General features: G+C 38.0%; 1 protein-coding gene across 1 annotated transcript in view; it reads right to left on the bottom strand.

The window, feature by feature from the left end:
- Positions 1-23,039, bottom strand: part of fes (FES proto-oncogene, tyrosine kinase) — a 30,137-nt gene extending 7,098 nt beyond the window's left edge. Inside the window, exons 1-12 of the mRNA XM_014997641.2 lie at positions 22,676-23,039; positions 21,941-22,114; positions 16,307-16,403; positions 16,044-16,227; positions 10,487-10,624; positions 10,282-10,401; positions 10,023-10,145; positions 7,620-7,815; positions 6,692-6,772; positions 4,645-4,842; positions 4,172-4,294; positions 3,210-3,263 (exon numbers count right to left, since the gene is read on the bottom strand). Coding sequence (XP_014853127.2) covers positions 3,210-3,263; positions 4,172-4,294; positions 4,645-4,842; positions 6,692-6,772; positions 7,620-7,815; positions 10,023-10,145; positions 10,282-10,401; positions 10,487-10,624; positions 16,044-16,227; positions 16,307-16,403; positions 21,941-22,114; positions 22,676-22,900 — 1,713 coding nt within the window. The 5' untranslated portion in view covers positions 22,901-23,039. The remainder of the gene's footprint in view (positions 1-3,209; positions 3,264-4,171; positions 4,295-4,644; positions 4,843-6,691; positions 6,773-7,619; positions 7,816-10,022; positions 10,146-10,281; positions 10,402-10,486; positions 10,625-16,043; positions 16,228-16,306; positions 16,404-21,940; positions 22,115-22,675) is intronic.
- Between the last annotated feature and the right edge of the window lie 367 nt (positions 23,040-23,406).

Here is a 23,406-nt window from a genome sequence, read left to right as displayed (position 1 = left end):
TCGCGGTAGACTTTTTTGTTATTCATTATCTTGACCGACAACATAAAAAAAATTGGTCATGTACTATTTTTATCTGTGAAATTACAATCATACAGACAGAAACAGTTACCATTATACATTTTGAACTGTTGATTTTATTTTAGAACCATTTTTTATTTTAAAGTGTTGATTTTATTTTTGAAACCTTATTTATTTTGAAGTGTTGATTTTGTTTTTGCAACCTTATTTATTTTGAAGTGTTGAGTTTGTTTTTGCAACCTTATTTTTTAATTGTAAAGTGTTGATTTTATTTTTGAACCATTTTTTATTTTAAAGTGTTGATTTTATTTTTGCAACCTTATTTTTTAATTGTAAAGTGTTGGTTTTATTTTTGAAAGCTTATTTATTTTGAAGTGTTGATTTTATTTTTGCAACCTTATTTTTTAATTGTAAAGTGTTGATTTTATTTTTGAACCCTTATTTATTTTGAAGTGTTGATTGTCTGAAAGACCTTACACATGAATTGCCCCATATGGGATTTGAACCGATGACCTCAGCATTACCAGCACGGTGCTCTAACCTGCTGAGCTAACTCACCTACCTTACAAACTGTTGAGTTTCCATGGATTTAAGAAGAACTTACATGATCTTACCACAATGAAGATTTGATAAAAGTGCTTATATTCTAATGTTCTTCAAAACAACATAATTTTAGCCATTTAGTCAAGTATCTGTAGGACTATTTGTCTCTGCTAATGACATCTCCAATACAATTTTTTGATCCCAGGCTTAGTTTATGGACTGTAATGTGAAATTAGGCACAAGTATAACTCTGACAGTTTGTTCACCAAGTTACTGTGCTCTCTGAGAGGATCTGTGGTATAAGTATTTGACATTGTTCCATGCCCAGCGTTGACATTGGTCTCTGACAAAATTTGGATCATCTACCAGGAACACTGCAAAGAGCATGAGTTTCTGTAGTGTAGTGGTTATCATGTTTGCTTCACATGCATAAGATCTCTGGTTCGAAACCAGACAGAAACAGATTTTGCAAAGGTCAACAAGGGTTCTGTGGTGTCATGGTCTGTACTCTGAATCCAGGCATCTGAGTGCAAGCCTCAGTTGAAATTTTCATGCGTTGCATCTCACATCATCAACTTTGGAACCTTAAACTGAAACAAAGCAGAGAAGTTCAGTTCCTGTAGTGTAGTGGTTATCACGTTTGCTTAACACGCTAAAGGTCTCTGGTTCGAAACCAGACAGAAATGGTTTTTGTAGGTTATGCATCTCTTGGGGTGCAGTGAGACAACAAGAGCCTTCCTCTTTTGTGATGGTTCATTTGCCAATCGACTTCAATGTCGGCTTCTTTGAAATCGAAGCTACTTTACTTCAATTACCAATTGGCAGTTCTATGGCGTAATGCTTAAGGCCCGCCGGCCACATGTGGCCCCCAGCATTTTATAGGCCGACAATTGACTTAAAATAGGTTTTGAGCACGAATTGACTACAAACTACATTTCAACCAAAGGTTTGTAATGCGCTTCCTAACCAGACACTCCAAAGCGTCCGGTCCATAACTCTTCAACACGCTGTCAGCTCCCGGTCAGAAAGATGCATTTAGTTCAGAGACCATGAGATGATATTCAGAAAGGATTTTTTTTATTATTAATTGATTTCAGTTGCCTCTGAGACTAAATCTTTGCGTAAAGTCTATAATGTCTGCCCATGTGACTTGTTTTTATTATTTGTTTGCTTACCTTTAAACACTGATTTAAATAATGTAATTTTTAAACTGAGCAGTAATTTTACATCCATGGAAACTCAAATGTAATATTTAAAACTTCAATACATAAAATCAGTTATTTAACAATATGTGGTGTTTAATGTATTTTTAACATTATATTTCTATACATTTATGCTAGGGGTGCCCAAGTCTATTTTTCCAGAGCTACCATCTGCAGCTTTAGATGCATTCCTTTTCTAACACACCTGTCATGCAAAGTCGCATGAATCCCAAGGCTTCCGGAAAAATGCAATTAGAAAAGATTAGACTAACGTAGAAATATTTGGTCCTAATGCACTGCAGCATCTTTTGCAAAAAGCAAACACAACAGAAATTTTCTTCTCACACAACATGAGCGCTCTGCAACCCAGACCAGATCTAAATGAGACTGATACGTGGTGAGACCTTCAGTGAGCTTTGCACAGATAAACGTCTGAGAACTTCAGCGATATGAAGCAATATCGAGAAAAAAAAAGAGACTTAAATGACTAATTCAAGCTATTTTGATTAAATCTGATCTTGTTGGGGGTTTTTTCCCATGACTTCAACTATATTAATGTAATACGGCATTAATATTTCAGATCCTAACACGATATCCTGCACTGATTTCTATCCATGTCCTGATAAGCTCTTCCTTTGTCTCTCCAGCCCTGAGGACGCAGCAGCCATGATTTCCCAAAGGAATCTAAAACTTAACAGCAAATTAAATGAAACCAAAGAAAGGTTGTGTCGTTTAAGGATCTTAAATTACTTTTTCCCCCTTCATGAGGATTTAAATTGGGCTTGCAACTGCAGATGCAGTAAGTGTTCTTGACCTGCTGCAAAGATTTTCATGTTTTACTCTCCATACTCCCGGTTAAAATCAGTTTTTAATACCCCTCCTTACAACCCCCCACTGGTTTTGCCTTACATCAATACATCCATCAATATTTTCTATCTAACACAAACAGTGCAATGAAAATTTTACTTTTAGATTACAAAACAGCTTGAAGGTTTAGTGTTTCACAGATGAGTTAACTTTTCTCCAGCCTTTCTGTGTTGTACATTTTATACCCAGCAGTGTTGCTGACCTGTAGCCAGCAAACATAATCAAGTGGGACCGCTGTGGTGTTTCCCCCCGAAGCAGTTTAAATTTAAGCAAAAGCAGTTAACATCAATAGTCTTCCTGCTGTGCAGAAATTAACTCCCAAGTGACACTGAAATTAAAAAGAACTTTCTAGAGACAGAAAGCTCGGAAATCTGAGCTGAAGTAACAGAAACACCAAAACAGGCACCATCAAGATGAAAACTTCAGAGGAAAACCACAAAGGTGCAGCTGTGTCACAGCTAAACTTGAGAATGTAGGTTATTTGTTTTCCATCACTTTTCACTTTGAAAACAGTGTTGAAGTAAAGCTTTCTCTCACATCACGTCAGTGTTTCTGCCAGTAGATGTGAGACGTACTCACCTTTCCAATGAGGGGGCCCAAGACAATGTCATCATGTTCCAGCACCCATTTATCCTGCAGGGGTTGGAAACCAAAGGAGAGGCTGCGTTACTCTGTGACAGCAGCAGGTTACAAAGCGGAACGGTGATTATTTGGGAAGAAATTTAATAGAAGAGGCAGTTAAGATTTTTATATGTCAAGCTTTGGACCTTAAAGGTGACCTACTATGCTTCCTTGAACAGGTTAGGATAGGTCTTTTGCACAAAATCATTCTTAGATAATGACATTTCATTCTGCTCAGTTCTGCCTATTTTCAGCTCCTTTCAGAATGAGCTGTTTTAGGCCCTCCTGTCACTTTAAATCCAAATAAGCTGCTGCTGGCCACGCCCCCTAACTCAACGTTTACACTCACACATGAACATTTTCTGCAAATAGATGAATTATACAAAGGTACATCTTTAAAAAGCAGAAGTAGCGGTAAAGCCAGCTGACCAAATTTGCTGGAGCTCCACTTGTAACGGTGGAGCGGCTGCCAATTTGGGAGGTTTTTGACATGGTTCATTTTAAAGACACCAAAAAACATAAACATATTGCCCAAAAAAGACAGCTGGGTGTTTTTTAAGGACTTGGGCTGTTTTCAGAAGCATAGAGATCCAAATGGAAATATGAAAACCTGCAAACCTAATCTTGGATAGACAGATTTCTTATCATCTGCCAAAAAGAGTCTGAACATATTTTGCCCTTGGATAATAAAACTACTGGATTCTTCGATTTAATTGAAGTAACAACGCTCTGAAGCTTGAGCGATGAGAACGCAACATAGTTCATATTGCAGCTAGGACAGATAACCAGAGCAGATTGCCACAAACCAAACCACATAGATAACATCAGGTGATAATTATGAGCATAAAGTGTAGTAGATAAGCAAAGTTATGAAATCTTTGGTTTTCATAACTTTCATAAAGAAAAAATCATGGTTTTACTTTCAGTATTGGTTTCTTCAGGATGGCCTCTGACTTTTTGGTGACGGGTAGACGAGACGTCTGCAGGTGATTGATAAGCTTCGGGATGCTGTGGAAACCTTCTCCATCCAGACGGTACAAATTCTACTGACACACATGGAAACAAGTTCAGAAGGAGCCTTACTGACATAAAGAGAAACACTCTATGAAAACGCTGTTTTTGATTGTTATGTTAGCTGAACTGATGTGTTCTTGCATCCAGTTGCTGTTGAATTAGCAGGATAAAAACCCAACCTGGGGTTAACTACATAGTTGCTAAAATGCTTGCATAGTTTTTATTTACATTAAAAAATGAAAAAACAACATCTTTTCCAAAACCTTTGAAGATATAAAAATCTGTATTCTTAAAAAAAAAATAGAATGCAATATTAATTGAGGATGGAGTGATGCAAGAAAGTGAAATGTGCGCTGCGGTCTTAGAAAGGTTTACTTACATCCGTGTACTGAATGAGGAAGTGCTTGCACGATCCTTCCCACTGCACAGAGATGACATACACCTGCTTTTCCTGACTCTTCCTCACCAGAAAGTCTCCGTCGTTCTGGAGCAGCTGCTGCACCTCCAGCCGGGGAATGGCTCCGTGGTACCAGTCCTGCTGAGACAGGGGCCGGTCCACTTCCTGCACTTGGTGAACCTGGAAGCAGGAGGAGGAAGAGGAAGAGGAGGAGGAGGACAGGGAGATGGGATCTTTACTGGTGCTGGCAGGAGTCTCAGGGAAATAAAAAGAGACAGAGGATGTGCAGAGATCTGGGAGAGATTATTTGAAGACACTTCAGTCGAGACTCTATAAAACTTAAAAGTCTGAGCACTCCACCGTCCATGCATGCCTGTCGGGCTCCAGAGTGATGTGAAATAGAGAAGAAGGAGCGGCTCACTCAGAAATTACATTTTATACTTCAGGTGCAGCATTTTAAATATCACAGCATTTCCCCGATTTGAACTCTCCGCCCCGTAGGTGTGTTTCTCAGCATTTTAAACGTAAACTTGCTGATTGTGAGGTAGAGCTGAATTTGGGTCGAGCAGAACTTTGGAAGCAGTTGACCTTAAAATGTCCGTGCAGCGTGGTGTCAGAGCACGTTAAACCCACAGGATGTCCTCCGAAACCCTGACACGGCGTCTGAAGAGTGATTTATTGTTTGTTGCACTGCGAGGTTTGGGGAGTCAAAAACAGACCCTGCAGTCAACCTGGACTCAGGCAGGACCAGAAAGGAAGGGACATTACCTTCAGCAGGAACAAATAAATGTCCTTCACTCATAATATAGATATATAAAGCTGTAACCAGGACTATGAGGTTAAAGAGTAATCAGCTCCACAAATAAACGTGTAACAGAATTTAACGAGAAACAAAATAATAATAATAATAATAATAATAATAATAATAATAACATATTGCCATATTTTATTATTTTTAGCATAGTATAAAATAATTATAGATTATAATATTATATAAAATTATAGTATAATTTTATATAATATTATATTTTATAAACTATTAGGAAAAAGTCCAGTTTTCTAATAAGCAGAAAACTGGACACTTTGGTTGCAAAAGCATATCTCTAATATAATATAATATAATATAATATAATATAATATAATATAATATAATATAATATAATATAATATAATATAATATAGGATACTTGGCTTTTAATCATAAGCTTTATTTTACTCTTTGCATGTTTCTACCATCTTGTGTAAAAAACCTACAATTATGATTCATTTAAAATTTACTAAAACCATCATTTCCTGCAGATGAGACCAAAAAGTTAATGTCACACTTCCTGAATTCCTATGCAATCAATCAGTTCTAACCTAACAGGTGAGCTGCAAACTTTATGACCTAAATTTCTCATTCATGTTTTCAGCTGGGCATTGTGGTTTATTTGCTGTAGTTTTTGTTGCTGTAGTCGCCATTGAGCTCATTTTTCTTTGAATGAACATATTAATGTTCTGACACATTATCTAATAAATAACCTAGTAAATAAATGAACTTCTCAGAATATATTATTTAGATGACAAACCGTTTGGTCAGGTAGTTTACCCTAATCACTAACTACTGATCATATTTCTGTAAATAAGGGAAACTTCAGCAGGAGCTCCTAATCAATAAAACATTAATAAGTAATTAGTCTCACATTTATCCCTGGCTCATCTCATAATCAGTTACTGACTGATATTGGTCTTTTTAATTTAATGAGATCATCATAAGCCAATGATCAGTTCATAATTCCTGATTAGTTTCTGTGCAATAAAGATTGTTTATCTGACCCTTATTTGTAAGATGTTACCAAAATGTGGTCATTTTTATTGCCTTTCAGAAGGAAGGAAAGTTTTGTTCCTTACTTCATAAACACTCGGCTTGTTAGACTGATCTGAATTGGAATGAGAATAATTTTAATTTCCTTGGGGAAATATTTGTCCACACCAACAAAGATATTGTTCGCTGCATAAGCAGCTTAATGAAATATTAATGCCATCCTACCTCAGATTTGTGTCTAAACAGGTTGCTCAGGTTGTTTATGATCCCGTCCACGAGGATTTTACCCGAAGTTTGAACATTGTCCTAAAAATAACAGAGCAAAACATCGTGGTCAATATAAATGTAAACTTTAAAATGGAAAGGAAAACATTTTTATGCAACAAACATAATCAAAAGAAAACATTTGCTTTAATTGTTATCTATGTCTCATGGTGCTTTCAGTTTGTCTCATAATGTAACCGAATGAGTAACCATTTCAAAACATATTTTGTTCCGTTATGCTGCAAGCACTAAAGTTTGAACAATGTCCAAACTTTAATGTACTCTAAGTAAAATTTGAAAATATAAAAAAAAAATTACAAAGATTTCTCTCATTTGCAACAGTGGAGACAAATATTTCTGTGTTGTCCGACCACCAACATTGACAAGTTATGCAACTTTAAAAAAAAAAATAACAGAACTATGTGAATTCAAGACATAGTCAAAGGAAAATAGCTTAAGGTTTACTTTAACTAGACCGATGTTTGGGATCTGTAACCTGGTAAATCTATATAGAAATGGAAAGAGGTGAAAACATCCAGCATATCTGCCTCCCAGCAAAGGCTACAATTTGTTTTTGTTTTGAATTTTTTCCTGAAATTTTATTTCTAAAACTTTCAGACTCTGGTTTTGTAGTGGTCCTCATTTCTATTCCATGTTAGTTTTTTATTTAATTATTTATACAAAACTTACAGCTTCAACTTGATTTGAAACTTTCTCTGTGCCACATCAACACTCGCTCATTTTAAAACCAAATGTCGGTAGTTCTTCCCCACCCAGTCACTTTCAGTGAGGTGTTACACAAGATGCCCGTTTACTGGCCTGCTTCAAAGAACTGACAACAACTGAGGAAAAGGGAAACCAGCAAAGGTCTGCAGCAGGGGGAACATACATTGCTTGTGCTGGATAAAAGCGAAACAGAGTCCATGTCCAGCCTGAGGGCCTGTGGAGGTTCTCTGAAGCCCAGCTGGTCCAGTTTCTCCTTTAGAAGAAGTCTCTGAACCTCCAGTTTCGCTTTTATACCCTGAGACAGAGCAACCTGCTGTCTGCACTCCTCCATCGCATGTCTCTTGCTGAACTGATAAACCCTGAGGAGAGAAAACATAAATAAAATTACTTTTTTATTATTATTATTTAGTGCATGCATCCTGAAGTTTTCTACCTGCACCTCAGTCAGCTGTGATGGTCCATGAAACTAATTAGAAACATGCACAACAGCCACAAGTTTCAGGCCACAAAAACATCCTGAGTTGCACGTAGGTGTTGCTTTTGATTGCTGAGGTTGTTTGTGTGTGAAGTTCTTGAGGGGCTTCCGGAAAACAAGTTTCTGGATTTTAATGAAATTTCTCAATTTGACATGAAAGTTTGGGAAAATATGTTGAGCAGAACAACTTCAGATCAAACATTTTAGAAAAATCTATAATTTAATTTGACTAAAAACCAAAATTAAGCACTTTATGTGTTTATTTTTATTGTTGGCCGACAGCTCAACTTGAAATGTCTTCTATCTGCATCCGTCCTGGGGATGCTGATGCAAAATGGTTATTTTCACAACTGTTTATCTGATTTCAGCAGCTGCAGTGAAGTGGTTTGTGTTGGTCTGTGTGGTGAGCGGCGCTGCAAAGCTACCGGTTAACAGTTTAGCCAGAGATTTCTTCTTGTCTTTTGTGATAATCATAGGCCTACAGACATGTCATTTCAAAGATACATCTGCCTACTTCCTGATCAGCTTGTGGCTTAACCTTAGTTAAAGGCTTCCATTGGTGTGCTTTAAATAGGACCTATTATGCAGAATTTACATTTTGTACATTTTTAATACTTCCTGTTTGGGTCTCAAATGCTTCTAAAAACAAACCAAGCACTTAAAAACACAAAGCCATTTCCTGGTTTTATGGTATCTGGAAAATTAGCTCTTTCAAAAACCTCCAGATTGTTAAATCACAATCACTGTTACCTAGCAACCCCCGCTGAATCCAGCCCCATCACCTAGCAACCCCAGCAAAGTCACAGGACGTTTGGTCAGCTGGTTTTACCACTGTATGGGCTGTACAATGGCTGCTGGTTGAGACAAATGTTTTCTTGTTGGCTTACCACACAGAAATCACTTGCTACATTATTGTTGGTTGTACAGGAGGCCCCACTTCTGCTTTTCAAACATTTGTGGTTGTATAATTACGCATCTGTTTGCAACCGTTTTCACATGAGTGTAAATGCTGAGTTGGGGTCAGCAGAGGCTTATTGGGATTTAAAGAGACAAGAGGTCATAAAACAGCTCATTCTGACATAATGGGTCTCTTTTTAAGATGGATATGGCTGTTTTCCGTTGGTTTCTAACAGACAAGAATCAGGACAAATGTGGATGGAGAATGTAAATTTAAAATGAGGAATGCTTTAATCTCCAAGCTAACATCCGGAGAGGATGAAAATCGACAGACCACCAGAGAGGAAACTTTCTGAAAAGGGTTAACAGAAGTGCAGAGAGCAGATCAGATAAGATTTTAGGTTTCAGATATGAATAATGTAGGTATGCCCTTTTTATGAGCCGCAGGAACTTAATGGTTGACACTCTGCTCTTCCTCTTTCTGACTGATGATCATCCAAATACACACAACCAGCAGCATGCATGCATGTTACTTCACTTCAGCTGCTAGTAAATTATTTGCCATGTGCTGAAAACAGAGAAGCATCTGTTAAACCAGCTCTTCCCTGAACTGTATTTCCCAGTCTTGCAGTGACATTGTTTGTGAATTGTTTCAAGAGAAACGAGCTGAACTGAATTACTGTGGAGTCTGAAGAAGGGGAACATTAAGCCTGACAGCCCCGAAAAGGTCACAGCAGGTCAGCTTGAAACAGCTTTTCCTGCTGGTTTACAAAATGTTTCTGTGAAAGTGTCACCAGAGGGCAGCGCGACCTCCACTTACCTAAAAAACACCTCGAAAACACCATATGTGCTTCCTGGCTTTCTGTAATGATTGTCAGGGTTTTGCAGATAAACACTCTGGTTCCTTTTGTCCTTCAGGAGCTAATTAATAACTGGATCAAACCTGTGACACCTCTGGACAGGCTTGTCAACCAAGAAAAACGAGGGGACCGGGATTCATAACTCCTTGCATATTACTGCCTTATTATTATTAATAAGGTGCTTGCAGCCTCTTGAGACCAGGCAGGCTATTAGCAGTCACTCAGGACTGCACACAGAGGCAAAGCGGGAGCAAAATTTCAGCAATTTGCCACCAGAGCTCCCAAAGATCGTTTCCTCCATTGTGTGAACGCAGCAGCCCTACTCTCTCTTCACCTCTGGCCTTTTTTGTTTCCGTCCACCTCGTTCTCCAGCTCCAGCTCCAGCTGCTCCACAGACGTCTGCTGAGAGCCCAGAGACCGAGCCAGGGCCAGCAGCTCCTCTTCGATCGCAGTCAGCCTAAGAGCAGAAGCACCATGAGGAAAGAGGGGAAGTACAGGGAGAGTTTAAAGGAAATACAGACAGAAAAGAAGAAGAGGAAGTCATTGAGATATTAACAGAGGAAACTGGGCCTTTGCTATCTCGTTGTTCTCACTTGTGCTGGATCGTCTCCAAGGTGAGGTCATTCAGCTCGATCTCTTTGGGCTTCAGCTGCTCCGTGTCCTCCAGGAGGCTGCAGTCAAAGTCTACACAAACAGGGATCTCCCCAACGGACCTGAGATCAGAAACACGGACTCAACAGCTGCATCTCCATCAGAGCATCGTGACCTTTACTCTGCAAAAGTTTTGCTTCTTCTTACCGGTTCTGCTGGGTGAAGCTCTCGTACTCTCTGTGCGGATCGATGGCGATGAGGGCGGATGACATCTCCCTGTGGACCTTCACCACTTCCTGCTGGAGGAGGGTGGAGATGTCAAAGTATTCCTGCAGGATCTCCTTCCTGGATGTGAAGAAGTTGGAGAGTTACTCACATTTTCCAGCCTCCAATGAATTACAGTTCCTCTAGACCAGTCAAACTCATTTTCATTTTGGGTCTAATCCAGATCATCAATGTCCTCAAAGGGCGATTGTGCCAGAATGTACTGATAAAACCCATTAATAAACTGTTATCCTATTATGCATCCTTGGACAGGTTAGAATAGGCCTATGGTTTAAAGGTTTTCATCACATTTTTTGTGAAAAATCAATCTTAGGAAATGAGATTTCAGTTCTGCTCCTTTCAGAAAGAGATGTTTTATTGCCTCTTGTCTCTGCTGGCCACGCCCAACTCAACATTTACACTTTATTCACACTGCAAGCAGTTGCTCAGTTATACAGCTGTACATATTTGACAAGCATTAGTGGAGCCTTCTGCACAGCCAAGAAGAATGCAGCAAGTGGTTTCTGAATGGTAAGTCAACAACAAAACACATGTCTTGATTTGATTTGATTTGATTTGATAGATAAAGTAATATTTAAGCACACAGCTCTCTTTTGAGGGTCCTATAAAAAGCTATGGAGGGCCACATTAGGCCCTCATGCCTTGAGTTTGACCACTGTGCTCTAAACAATTCTGTAATATTTAATTAGTGCAAGTATATAGCCTTGAAAAAGTACTATTTACCACATTTATCATCGTATTTCAACCATATGTAGCTCTTTAGATTGACAAACATAAATGAAAAAATGCTTGTAAAGTGGGAAAAAACAATTATACACATTAATCAAGAATTTATTTTCAAATAAAAAGATACATTTTTATTATGTCAAGTGAGGTTTGCATTTCTATTCAGGGTCAATAACTTGTATATCCACTTTTTGCTGCCTCATCTCATGTCTCCAACTTTCCACATTAAGAGTTTTTTTTTTTAGATACATTTTCAAATCTTACACAGATTCTCATAAGTGTGGCTCTCCTGCTGAACCTCGCAGAACAGCTGAGCTGATACAAGATTTAATTGCACACATATGGCCAGCATTTACTAATTGGGTGACTTCTGAAGGGAAGTGGTTTCACTGGTTTCTATGCAGGGACCTGACGGTAACAGAGGCCCAATACAAACGCAGGCAAAGAAACATAAAAACGCCACAGGAGAATGAAAACCTGCAAATGTAGCTGCTTTCAGAAATGTTCATTTGTGAGACAGGTTTGATTGCTTGCATGATAATATTTAGATCTCATTAATTTCTTATATAAAAATCTGGTAATATGACGTATAGCAGAAGAAGAATTAAATAAACTGTGTCACAAATTCAACCACCTCCATAGGTCAAACTCCGAGCGTCCTTCCATGTTTTAACTGAACTAAGGGTGCCTCTCAGGTTCAAAGCATCCTCTGACGTAAATGGCATCCATTCAGGAATCCATGCCTTATTGAGTTTTATGAAAAGGGTTAAACGCTTTTGAAAGGGGCCACAGTTTTTCCCATTTTCACCAAAGCCTCTCAGAAGTGATCGTACGGGTGTCTGCATCCTGAAACCTCTCATCTGTCAAAGCAAACTGGAAACTCCTGAGCAGCTGACCGTGTGTCAGAGCTGCAACTTTCTTCTTTTTACAGCTTCAGGTCTGATTTGACTTCGTCCTTTTTCATTAATAATGATGAAAGAAAAAAAGGGGGTTCTTTCAGCACTTCATTTTTCAGTCTAAAATAATTAATAACATCAGTAATTTGGGGAAAATTAGATGCTTTTTAGCAGACATCTTTTTGATGTTTTGACTCTTAATCATGTTTGATATGTGCAATATCGCTTTTGGCACCCGTCATGCATAAAATACCCAACAGATTTGGGCATGTATTGATCAATCCTCTTTATTATGGCAACTTTTAAGGCTCCTCTGAGCTTCACCCATTTTTTTAATTGTGTGTAAGTTGTGCTTTCCTTTCGTTTTATTGTTTTACATAATTTTATGTCCAGTGTATTAAGGTTAGCATCAACCTGCTGAGTGCCGAGGGACAAACAGATAGAAACCTTGGGTTATAGTCCAGCATGTTTACAAATATTGTGATTTTGTTCATTAATATGCTCCATTCCTGCTTAAATGCATAAATAAATCTGAAATGTGAGCCTGGGACCCATAAGTGTAGAACACGTGTCGAACTCAAGGCCCGTGGGCCCAATCTGGCCCTCTGTAGCTTTTTATGTGGCCCTCTAGACTTACATCAGTAAGCTCCTCCACTTTTTAGTAAATCCACAAAATCAAAAACAATCAAGAAATTCTGAATGGACTGAAAAGTTCTTCAATCATTATCTCATTTGAAGGAACACTTACTGAAAAAAACAGATATTTATTGATACTTGAACAGTTTTATGGGTTCTGTCAATAAATTCTGGCTCAACCGGCCCTTTAAGAACAATAAGATTCCTGATATGGCTCAAAATAAAAATGTGTTTGGTGTAGAACATCCCAAACAAAAACAATCAGTATTTTTAGAGTCAAATGTTTTACAGTAATATAATTTAATTTTAATCACTTTAAATTTAATCTGACTTTTGCATTTTTCTCTGTTTTGCGTTACATAGGAGTAAAACAGCTACCTTCATATTTTCCCATATTTTTGATTGCTACATACAGTAGATAATGTGCAACAAATTTCAATAAAGTGAAATTAAAATCCATTCATACAGACAAAGAAAATTATTTATGTTAATTGATAAATAAAGTAAGTAGAAAATTGGTGGAGATCTTTGTCTTTTGAGTGTTGCAGTGACTAACAAACCATTTTTTAAGTTTTAAGCATCAACTTTATCTGCACTCTACTCTTCCCCAGCAATGAAGCAACAACATCTTCATCAATAACCGCAGCTTGAAGTAAAGCTTTTTTCTGCTTTGTTTTGTTTTTTCTGTTTTTTCCTTCGTAACTCTTCCATCTAACTAACACACATCAATCTCTCTGGCTCTTTCTTGTTGATGTTTCTTTAAATCTTACATGTTTTTCCTCTTCACTTATATAAAGATTTGATTTGAAGTCTTGTATTCACCTTGAATTGTTGTTTTTGCTGTTCTCAAACAGAGGCTTTTTCTACCAAACCAGCTGCAGAAGAACAAAGTAAAGCTTCAACTGCATAAATAATTCATAGTAATTTCTTTTTGTTGGAACTAAGTGAGAAATATTGATAAATCAGACAAAACGTTGATGCTTCACTCGGAGATGAGGAGCAGCCACTGCTGCGGCAGTCAGAAATCAGTTTGGATAAAATGAAGAGTGCAGGTTTGGTTCGGTACCAGCATGGTTGAGTTATGGTTCCGAAACTGCTGAAATTTTCCATCATCCTATTCCTGTGGTAAAATGCAAGAGAAACCGCCGGAAGAACCTCAGTTTCTCCAGCCTGCCCTTCCTAATTGAACATATATCACTAATAATAATACAACTGAAAATGTGCAAATATGGATGTACAAAATTATTTCCTGTTGAGAAAAACATAGACAGTAATAATGCGGAGACTACAAGAAGTGCCAGCAAGTAAACATTAAGAACCCAGCCAGCGATGCAGAGCATTAACCCGCTAACATTAGCTTGACACATTTGGGTTTGTCTATAAAAACAAGAATAGCAAAAATGTGTAATGTTTAAAAAACAATTACTAAGTTTAGCGTTAAGCGAATATTTTTACTTGAATCCATGTATCACAATTTTAAAAAACCCCATCAATAACAAGATAATTATACAGCTAATACTTTATCATTTAAACAACAGTGGAAATTGTGTTCCTTTTAATTTCAAATAAAAGCAATTAGATTCTGTTAAACGTACTGAAGTTAAATCTACAGGTGTATGTGGAGCCGCATGTGTGTTTTCTTTCAGGAACTTTGAGATTTTAATCTTTGTCCTCATCTGACCTCACATGCAGAAACACACCTTCATGTCTGCTGGCTGATCAAAAAATAATCCAACTCCAGCCTGGTTACATTAGCAACCCATTAAATGTGGAGTCCACTTAAAAATGACTTTACATTTTAATCAACTGCACATCAAGTTCCAGCTCATGTGTCTGACCTTTGACCCTGGTGCTGACCGGAGGTTTCCCTCTGTCCAAACCTGCTGTTTGAGGTGGAAAGGTTCTCTGATTTACTCAGGAGCCAAAGATTATGAAACCAGTCAGACTGGATCAGAGTCAACTTCACTTTAAACCATATTTTAATCAGCTTTGACTTGATTCGTATAACATTGTCTCAGCTTTAATTTTACATCATGTTTTTGCTCTTGACACTTTTGATTTTGCAACAAGTGTTTCACTTGTCCTTCCATTGCACACAAACTGTAGAACAGCCTTTCTGTGAGAACTAATTTCTGCTTCTGTAAACTGAGGCGGATCAGAGAGTGGAGGATTTCACAAACCGTTGTCGTTTACGCGCTTGGACGCTTGGACATCGCGCAATAACACGCAGTCTTGTTAATTTGAGCTAAGCTGCGTAACTGTGTATCACTGAGACATTTAAGTTTTCAGTATAAAGTCTCAGGAAAGACCAGAAAATGTAGGAAGAGCCAAAAAGAAAGAATAAAGTGATTTCTCATGAGAAAAAGAAAAATTGCTCTTCTTCTTCTTCTCATGATTTGACTCCTGTTTCCTGATCTGCAGTGTTTTTGGCGCCACTCCCTGACTGAGGTTGATATCTTTCTGCTGCAGCTCACGTCCAGCACCGTCGTAAAAGTTGCAATTGTAGAGATTCCTGGCAGATGACAAACGTCTTGTGGGTTTTGAGTAGAGCGGACTGGGAAGCTGAATAAGCTGCATCAGGTAACATACTGACTACAACTTTACAGAACCCAATTTTATAAACTCTGAATATCCTTTAAATCCATGCATGAATAAATATGTTTAAGAGTTTATTGTTGGCAATTAAAGAATTTGAAAATATTAGGCAAATGTTCCGACAGTGCTAAGAATAAATAATAAAACTGAGTTCAGCTTCTTTTTCTCTGAGAGTGAATACAAATTAAATCATCAGAGATTATGCTTTATTTTATTTATTTTTATTTTTATTTTATTTTTTATTGTTTATTTTATAGGGAATGCCTGCATTCCAATGCAAATATTACCTTAACTAATTTGCAACATTTGTCCTTAGAAGTTGTTTAAAATGAAAAGTTAAGTTCAACAGTAAATCAAATAAAATAATGAAAAGTGGATATAAAATTAAGTATTTGAAACTACCGAATCAAAACAATGACAAATTGTTTTTATTCAGTAGTTTTGTTTTATATCTATTTTTCATCAACTGTTGATCTTATACATAAATATTTCCACTGTATTTAAATGAAATTTTGTTGAGATTTTAAATATATGTCTCTAATTTTCTTTAAGCCTCTCACACACACACATGTGCACGCACGCACACACACACACGCCCATGCAGACTGTGTTGAATGCAGTCTTACAGGATGAGCACCATCTCCTGCTGCAGCGTCTGCAGCGCGCTGAGCAGAGCCGGCTGCATCTGGCTGTAGTGGTGCTGATGGTAAACCTGAGCCGCTTGCACCGACAGCACATACTCATTGTGGAGCTCGTGCAGCTTAAGGGAAGCCTTTATATAGCGCTCCCTGTTCTTTTCTCGCTCCTTATCTGCATAAAGAAGAAGAAAGCACAAGGTGTGTCTGAAACTGATCCTATTTAGAGAAGTAAAAACCCTCAAAGTTCTCACCTTTGCTCATGTCCTGGTACTTCCTCCTTGCCAGAGCTGCGTCTTTAACCGCCTGCCTGTAGCTGGTCTTCAGCCTCTCCAGCTCTGTGTGGGTCACCTATGCAACCAAAATAAAGCATTTTTGAATTCATACATGACAACATAAATTATGACTCTGACAAGATGTTTTTTTTTTTTTTTTTTTTTTTGCTTTATTTTGTTTTGTTTTGTTTTGTTTTTTTCCCGTCTCCTAGCAAAGGTCTTCCCTCAAAGCACGAGATGCAAGTTAGCTGGAGCAAGAAAACAAATTGCTTCACGGACACTGAAGAAGCCAAATCAATTCAGAAACTGACAGCAAACCAATGCAGAGGCTCTTGAACGTGTAATGTGTTCTCTCCCTTTGGTCAAACACAAAATCAGTCAGCCGCAGCGTTTCAGTTGTACTGCCTCTGTCTGCCTCTACACTCCCTACAACTCCACTGTTCTTCTCATTACAGCCACAAGGTTCAATGCATTTACTGGGATTTCCTGTGATTGACACACACTAGTGTCTTATTGCGAAGTGGGAGAAAAGCACAGAAAGTCTTCGAAATATTTGGTGAAACTCTTAAGGTGTTGTGAATTTGTATTTTCCCCCTTTTACTTTGTTCATTTAAACAAAATCCAGTGTGACAAAATGCTTTGGCATGGAGAAACGTACAGAACGTACAGAAAAGTAACGTGTTGGTAATTTGCAAACATGTGGGAAAAATTAAGCCAAGATTTAAAAGTGTGTGATATAAAGGAAGCCAAACACACCAGTTCTAAGATGAAACATGGCTTCTTAATGTGAAGCTGGTCAAAGTTCATGAGTAGATAGATCAGATTAGGGAAGAAAGTTTGTTAGAAGTAGAAACTGGAATGGGATGAAGGTTAACCTCAGTTTGACTGCATTTCTCAGATTTTTTTTTATATAAATAAAAGGAAAACCATGAATCCTTTTTACCTCCACATAACGGTTATGAACTGCTGTTTGTCCATCTGCTGTAGAAAATTCCAATAAACAATTTACATTTTGTTATGTTAATGTGAAAACGTCAACATTTATTAATAGCTTTTGGAGGTGTCAGAAAAGTTGTAAAATAACATAGTGAATATAGCCGGGTGCCAAAATAAATGTCACACACACACCATTTTATGTTTCCTCCTTTTATGGCTTTTACAAACCCGTCATGATCAACAAAGTTTGGCTTTTTGACAAAATAAAAAAAAAAAATAACAGTTAATATAAAAAAAATGATTTCTACAAAATAAGCGACTGCATAATTTACTTCCTTCCCACCAGCATTCAGTAGATTCACCTTGAGCTGCGATCACAACATGGAGTCTGAGTTACACATCTGGAGATGTTACTCCATTCTTTCTTGCTAACCTCTTCAAGCTCCGACAGGTTACATAGGAATCAGATACTTTTCAAGTGCTGTCACAAATTCTCTATGAGATTGCGGTCTGGGCTTTGACTGGGCCACTCCGGAACATTCACCTTGCTGTATTCAAACCAATAAATGTTCTCTAACCCCAGCAGATGGAAACAAATTCCTCCAGTATTTCTCTATATTTGTAACACTGAATTTTACCTTCTACCTTTACAAGCCTGTAACGGCACTGACAGCATAATGCTGCCAGCACCGTGCTTCATTGTGGGGATGGTGTGCTCGATGTGATTTGTTTTGTTTGACGGCCAATGGGCTCCATTTTGGTCTCATCAGACCAAATAACTCTTTTCCACTTGACCATGGACTCTAACTAACTGCAGTCAAATCCTGATGTAAGTTTTCATTAAAAATTTGTTTCTCATTGCTGCCCCACTTTATTTAACTGAAGTTATGAAAATAGTCTTTCCATTTCTTGATGATGGATTTCAATGAATACACTGATGCTTAGTGCCTTGAATTTTTTTTTTTTTTGGTATCCATCCCCTGACTTATACTTTTCAAAAACATTTTCTCTGACTAGCTTGGAGTGTTTTTTTTATCTTTATGCTATAATGGTAGCATAAGTGAATGAATGAATGGACCTTCCACGTGTCTGTATTTCTGTTACACTTTTTGTGAGAATATTGGCACCAACTGGCTGGACCTCTGTTGAATTGAGTCAGTCATTTTAAGCAGGTGAATAATTATGACTATTGGTCATTATTTTTTTTTTAGAAATCAACTTTCACTTTGACATTACCAAAGCTTTTTGTAAAAGTTTTGTCAAATTTTGTTGATCATGACTGATTTGTAAAAGCAATAATCCAGGGGGAGTGAATACTTTTTACCAGCAGAGTTTCTTTGCACCTTGACAGTAAATACCACGAAACACAGACACAGGAAGTGGACAGCAGACCTGCCGCGCTTCTCCTCTGAAGGAACATGAAAGCTGAGAAACAACATTTGAGGAAACGATCTGACCTTTGTCGTGTAGCTGGTGGAAACGTTTCAAAGCTCTTTGATAGCATCTCTGACTGCTCTGTTGGCTCAGTCAGGTACAAAACGAAATATCTATTGTAAAACCGCACAGCGACGCTCGCTTTGCACGGCAAAGTAATAGCACCATGTTAAGCAAACGACCCAACAAATGTCTGTGCTGCAGCCCACCACAGATTTACAAAACTTTGCACTTCATTTGCTTGATGTAATTGGGTAATAAAACAAACAGGACGGGGCTCGTTTTAAACTGCGCTGGGCTCTTCTGCTTAAGTTTATGAAAATTATATTTAATTATGAAACTGCCACTCATCTGCAAAGCTTTGACATGTTTGCTTAAGTAATTTTTTATATGCAAACAAACATTATTGCCAATTTTCCACATTGTATAAATCAATTTGTGTTTTTCTTGCCCAGAAAGAGGAAAAGATTTTTAGAAATGGTCGAGACTGAAAGAAATAAGATGATGTGTGTAAAAGTAAACTTTAATGTTGCTAACATTTACAATGTACCTTTATATTGCTTGTTTATAGATATTTATTTGTGGACACCTTAATTAAATATAATGAGAAGTATTTGCAGACTTTTTGTTCCGTTTGCACACTGGACTTCCTGTGCAGTTTTATTGCTCCTCTATTTCAGGCCGGTGATATTTAAGACTCCAGCAACAAGAACAAAACCTCAATGATCTCAAACTAAACACGTTGAGTCTTTTCATTCAGTAGTAACTAACCAGCATTTTGATCTGAAAGTGAAGGGAGTGAGTCTTGGCTGACTGCGTCTGCATTATTAAACTGAATATATTATGAGGAGTCTTGAAGGATATTTTTTTGAAACCAGACGAGTTTTCTGAGTCACAGGAAGCAAGTCCAAATATGGATGACAATCATGATGATCGGTAATGGCATCGTATGGAAGCTCTGTCATGTCAATAAGTAGCAGTCACGATAAATAAAAAGAAAATAAAAGGCAACATGTTTGATGGACGCATGGCGTTCATGAGAGGTCCTCACTTTCCAGAGAACTTTGAACTGAGCAATGCTGTTTTCTAGATTATGAGCTTAAATATTGACACAATTTAATGGTGCTCAACTTAGACATGAACACATTAAATTACTTTTCTGGGGGACACTAAGGGTAGCCATAAAATTCATTTTCCTTAGCCTTCAGCTTGGTAACTGCTGACACATTTCAGCTAACCATGAAAACAAAAATTTTGGCATCTTAGTTTTTGTTTTAGCCCCTTGATTTTGCTCTTTCTCTGAGAATTAGACGCTCTGCTGGAGAAGAGGAGAGGACAAGTGCAGCTTGTGTTACTTCTAACTTTTCTTTCAGAAGACCATTCAGGATTCTAGCTTGCTAACTAAATATATAGTTCGTAAACAATATTAACTTGTGACTTGAATGTTTCACTTGGAACTCTGACTTTTATAATATATCAATAACATTAATAAAATATGACTTTGAAAAATGAACACACACAAGGTAATAGAGAAATTACCTTGTCATCATCATTTTTCTATGACCAGGTAAATAAACCAAATTACTGCTGTTGTATTTTTACTCTTTACCTTTAAAAGCGGTACACTGTACTCCCAAATCTACTCCTCACAAACGCTACATCCCATCATCAACAAACTCTCGTTAGAGTCCAGATCGTCTCTAAAGATGCTCTGGACTTTTTTTCTTTTCCAGATCATAAGTCTGTCTGGTCTTACGTGTCTGTTTGTCTGTAAGAGCCCTAAGCAGAGCTGTGCTTTTAATCTCATTGTACTGCTTATTGTGCAATAACAATGAACCTAATCTAATCTAAAATAATCTGGCTCCAGACATTTTTGTGGCCCAGTTTTCACCTGTCTTTAAAACAATATACGTATGGATGCAAAAGCAGCAATCTGTTCAGGTTTAATAAATCACATTGTGAGTGCCAAGCCATTGCAGTGGCATTGCTGCCAGCTACTTCCAGCATTTAGCATTTTCTGATGATCGACATGTTCAGCATATTCATGAAGGCGAACACATTATGCTGCTCTTTGTGATGATGACATCCTGGTAACAGTTTGCTACTATTTTTAAACTTTCAAGGACCAGCAAAATATTTCACCTTCATTTTGTGTGACTTACAGGTGATGTAAACTCAAAATTCAGTGTCTCATAACATTTGAATTTTACACGTCAGAAATGAAATAATGTTTCAAACAGAAATTTCAGACGTTTGAAAAGTTTGTTTGTTCCTATACACTCAATAGTTGGGGCTCATTTGGTATGAACCCCAGATTTTAGGTCATCTGCATTGTTGGTTCAGATTCTGTGACTCTTTTTATAAATTAGATTAGATGCAAACTTTACTCTCCTGCATTCATGTTTTAAATGAGCACATTTGAATTAACAAATGTTTTAATTGTTTTGGGTGTTTTAATGAGTGTGACTTCCTTTTTAGCATATTTTCTGTCAATTTTTTTCCTGCCAGGAGACTACAGATGAAAATTAGCCCTGGTGGCTAAATATGGCATATTTACATCGCTGTTTTAATGTATTTATGATAATTAATATGCACTCTCCCTTATAAAATAAATTCTCATCGATGGACCAGAGGCTTCATTTCCTTTTCTCCTTGGAGCTCCTGTGTGAGATTTAACAGCTGTGGCTCTTGATGCGACTCCAGCTCCCTCCTTCTGATGCTCTCTCAAATTCTTGGAAATATTTTTGCTTGGCAATCCTCTCAAGGTCGCAGTTATCCCTTTTGCTGTTGGACCTTTTCAATCAAACTTTCCTTCCACTCAACTTTCTAAGCATATGCTTGAACAGAAGTTTGCATGTCCTACTGACTGAGACTCTGAGATCAGGAGGATCAGAAAACCTTTGCAGGTACTTTGAGTTATACCCTTATTAATTAGCAGATAAGGGTATGACAACACGAATCACCAATATTTAATTTTTTAACGCTAATTTTCTGACACACTGAAACTCATTCAAAGTATTTATATTTTTTTAGATGTACTTGTGGGGGGTAAATGGATGGATGGATGTTTATGTCAGTGTCACACCAGCCTTATGCACACCCCTTCAAATAAAGTGTTTACCGAACATTAAACATCGCGTTTTAAAAACTTTTTAAAGACTAACTCCAAGTGTTAGAAGAAAAACACTCCAGCAGGAAGTGAACGTGTCAAAGAAACACCTCTCTGTGTGGTTTGTTTCGCACCTTGTTGAGCTCCTGCCGCAGAAGGTTCCAATGCTCTGCGTAGGTTTTGCGGAGCTGCTGTTTGTCTCTGATGAGCAGAGTCAGTTTGCTGATGGGCCCGTCCAGGAGCTCCTCGGAGCGCCTCCTCATCACCTGGCTGAGGGACTCCGTCTGCGAAACCAGCACTCCCCACGACTGGCACACACAGGAGAGGGGAGGAAAATCATCAGCTTTTACGCCCAACTCCAGAAGAACATTAAACAGGTTTTAGATTTGAATACATGCAAATCGCACAAAGTGCCATAAAGTGCCCTGCTTCCACTTTCAAGAAGTGAACATCCAAGTGTCATAAATACCAAACACTGTGTGACTACATCCCCTTTTCTGGTGGCTCACCAGCATTTTCACCTGAATAGCAAAACCGTGTTTTAAATAATCCATGTTCATGAGCTCATCAGCTATTCTGAAAGCCATGCAGATGAAAAATTGAAAAGACTTTGCAAGATGAGTAGTGGTATTGCAAAATAAGTGCAATCTTATGAGGGACTGGGAATTCATTAACATTAAATTAATGAGGAGACGAGCGGAGAAAGGTCTCTTAATAAAGCCATTTTACAACTTTTGGTCTTCATTTGTAGTTTTCTGATACATTTTTTTAAACGAACATCATCTTCTTTGACATTTTTAGACTCAGAAGATAAAACGAACTCTACCAGATGTTTCAACCTATCAGTGTAGAAGTAGAGAAGACCCCACCTTGTTGAGCTGACTGATGTAATCCGCTCCCGGATTGGTCTGAGGCCGGTCCATCTTCTCGGCCATGGCAGTCATTTGGTGGAGTTGCACTGAGAACTCCCGCTCGCTCTTCGCCCGCTGACCCATCCACTTCTTCATGATCTCCATCAGGTGAAGCTCGGAGTCCAGCAGCCTCATGACGGCCGCGTGCGCCTGTGGACACCGGAGATCCTCGCCGAAACCCATCTCTGGACTAATGCAACCTCCTTCTGCCTGGGATGCGTCGTCAGCAGCGCGTTCTCATGAGTGAAGCAGCAGCTGCTCTAATGACCAGCAGAGTCTCTCTCTCTCTGCGGCCATGCAGAGGTTTCACTTCCCTCTGAGCAAGAAAGAAGTGTACAGCGGTTCATGAGAGGCAGCACTTCCTCATGTATGTTTGAATGTGGTTCTACTTTCAATTTGCAAACAGCTTTAGTTGCATAACATCTGCCAAACTCATCATATAACTGCATGTGTGCCATAAACATAAATATATACATATACATAAAATATTTTATTTATTATATATTTTTTTACTTCTTTGGGGGAAAAAAAACTAATGAGAAGTAGATGTTGAACACAGCTGGTGCACTTTAGAAGTCATGCTCCTTATCTACATAATTCATCATGTCTGCTCATTTGCTGCTCTGTGCAACACAAACATGAGATTCTCAGTTTGATCGGCTCGGTTGTGTTTCCGAGGCTCAGAGATG

The sequence above is a fragment of the Poecilia mexicana genome, unplaced genomic scaffold, assembly GCF_051168715.1.
Source record: "Poecilia mexicana isolate PSO_F unplaced genomic scaffold, ASM5116871v1 scaffold_3, whole genome shotgun sequence".
Lineage (NCBI taxonomy): Eukaryota > Metazoa > Chordata > Actinopteri > Cyprinodontiformes > Poeciliidae > Poecilia > Poecilia mexicana.
This window is presented reverse-complemented; position numbering and strand designations above follow the sequence as displayed.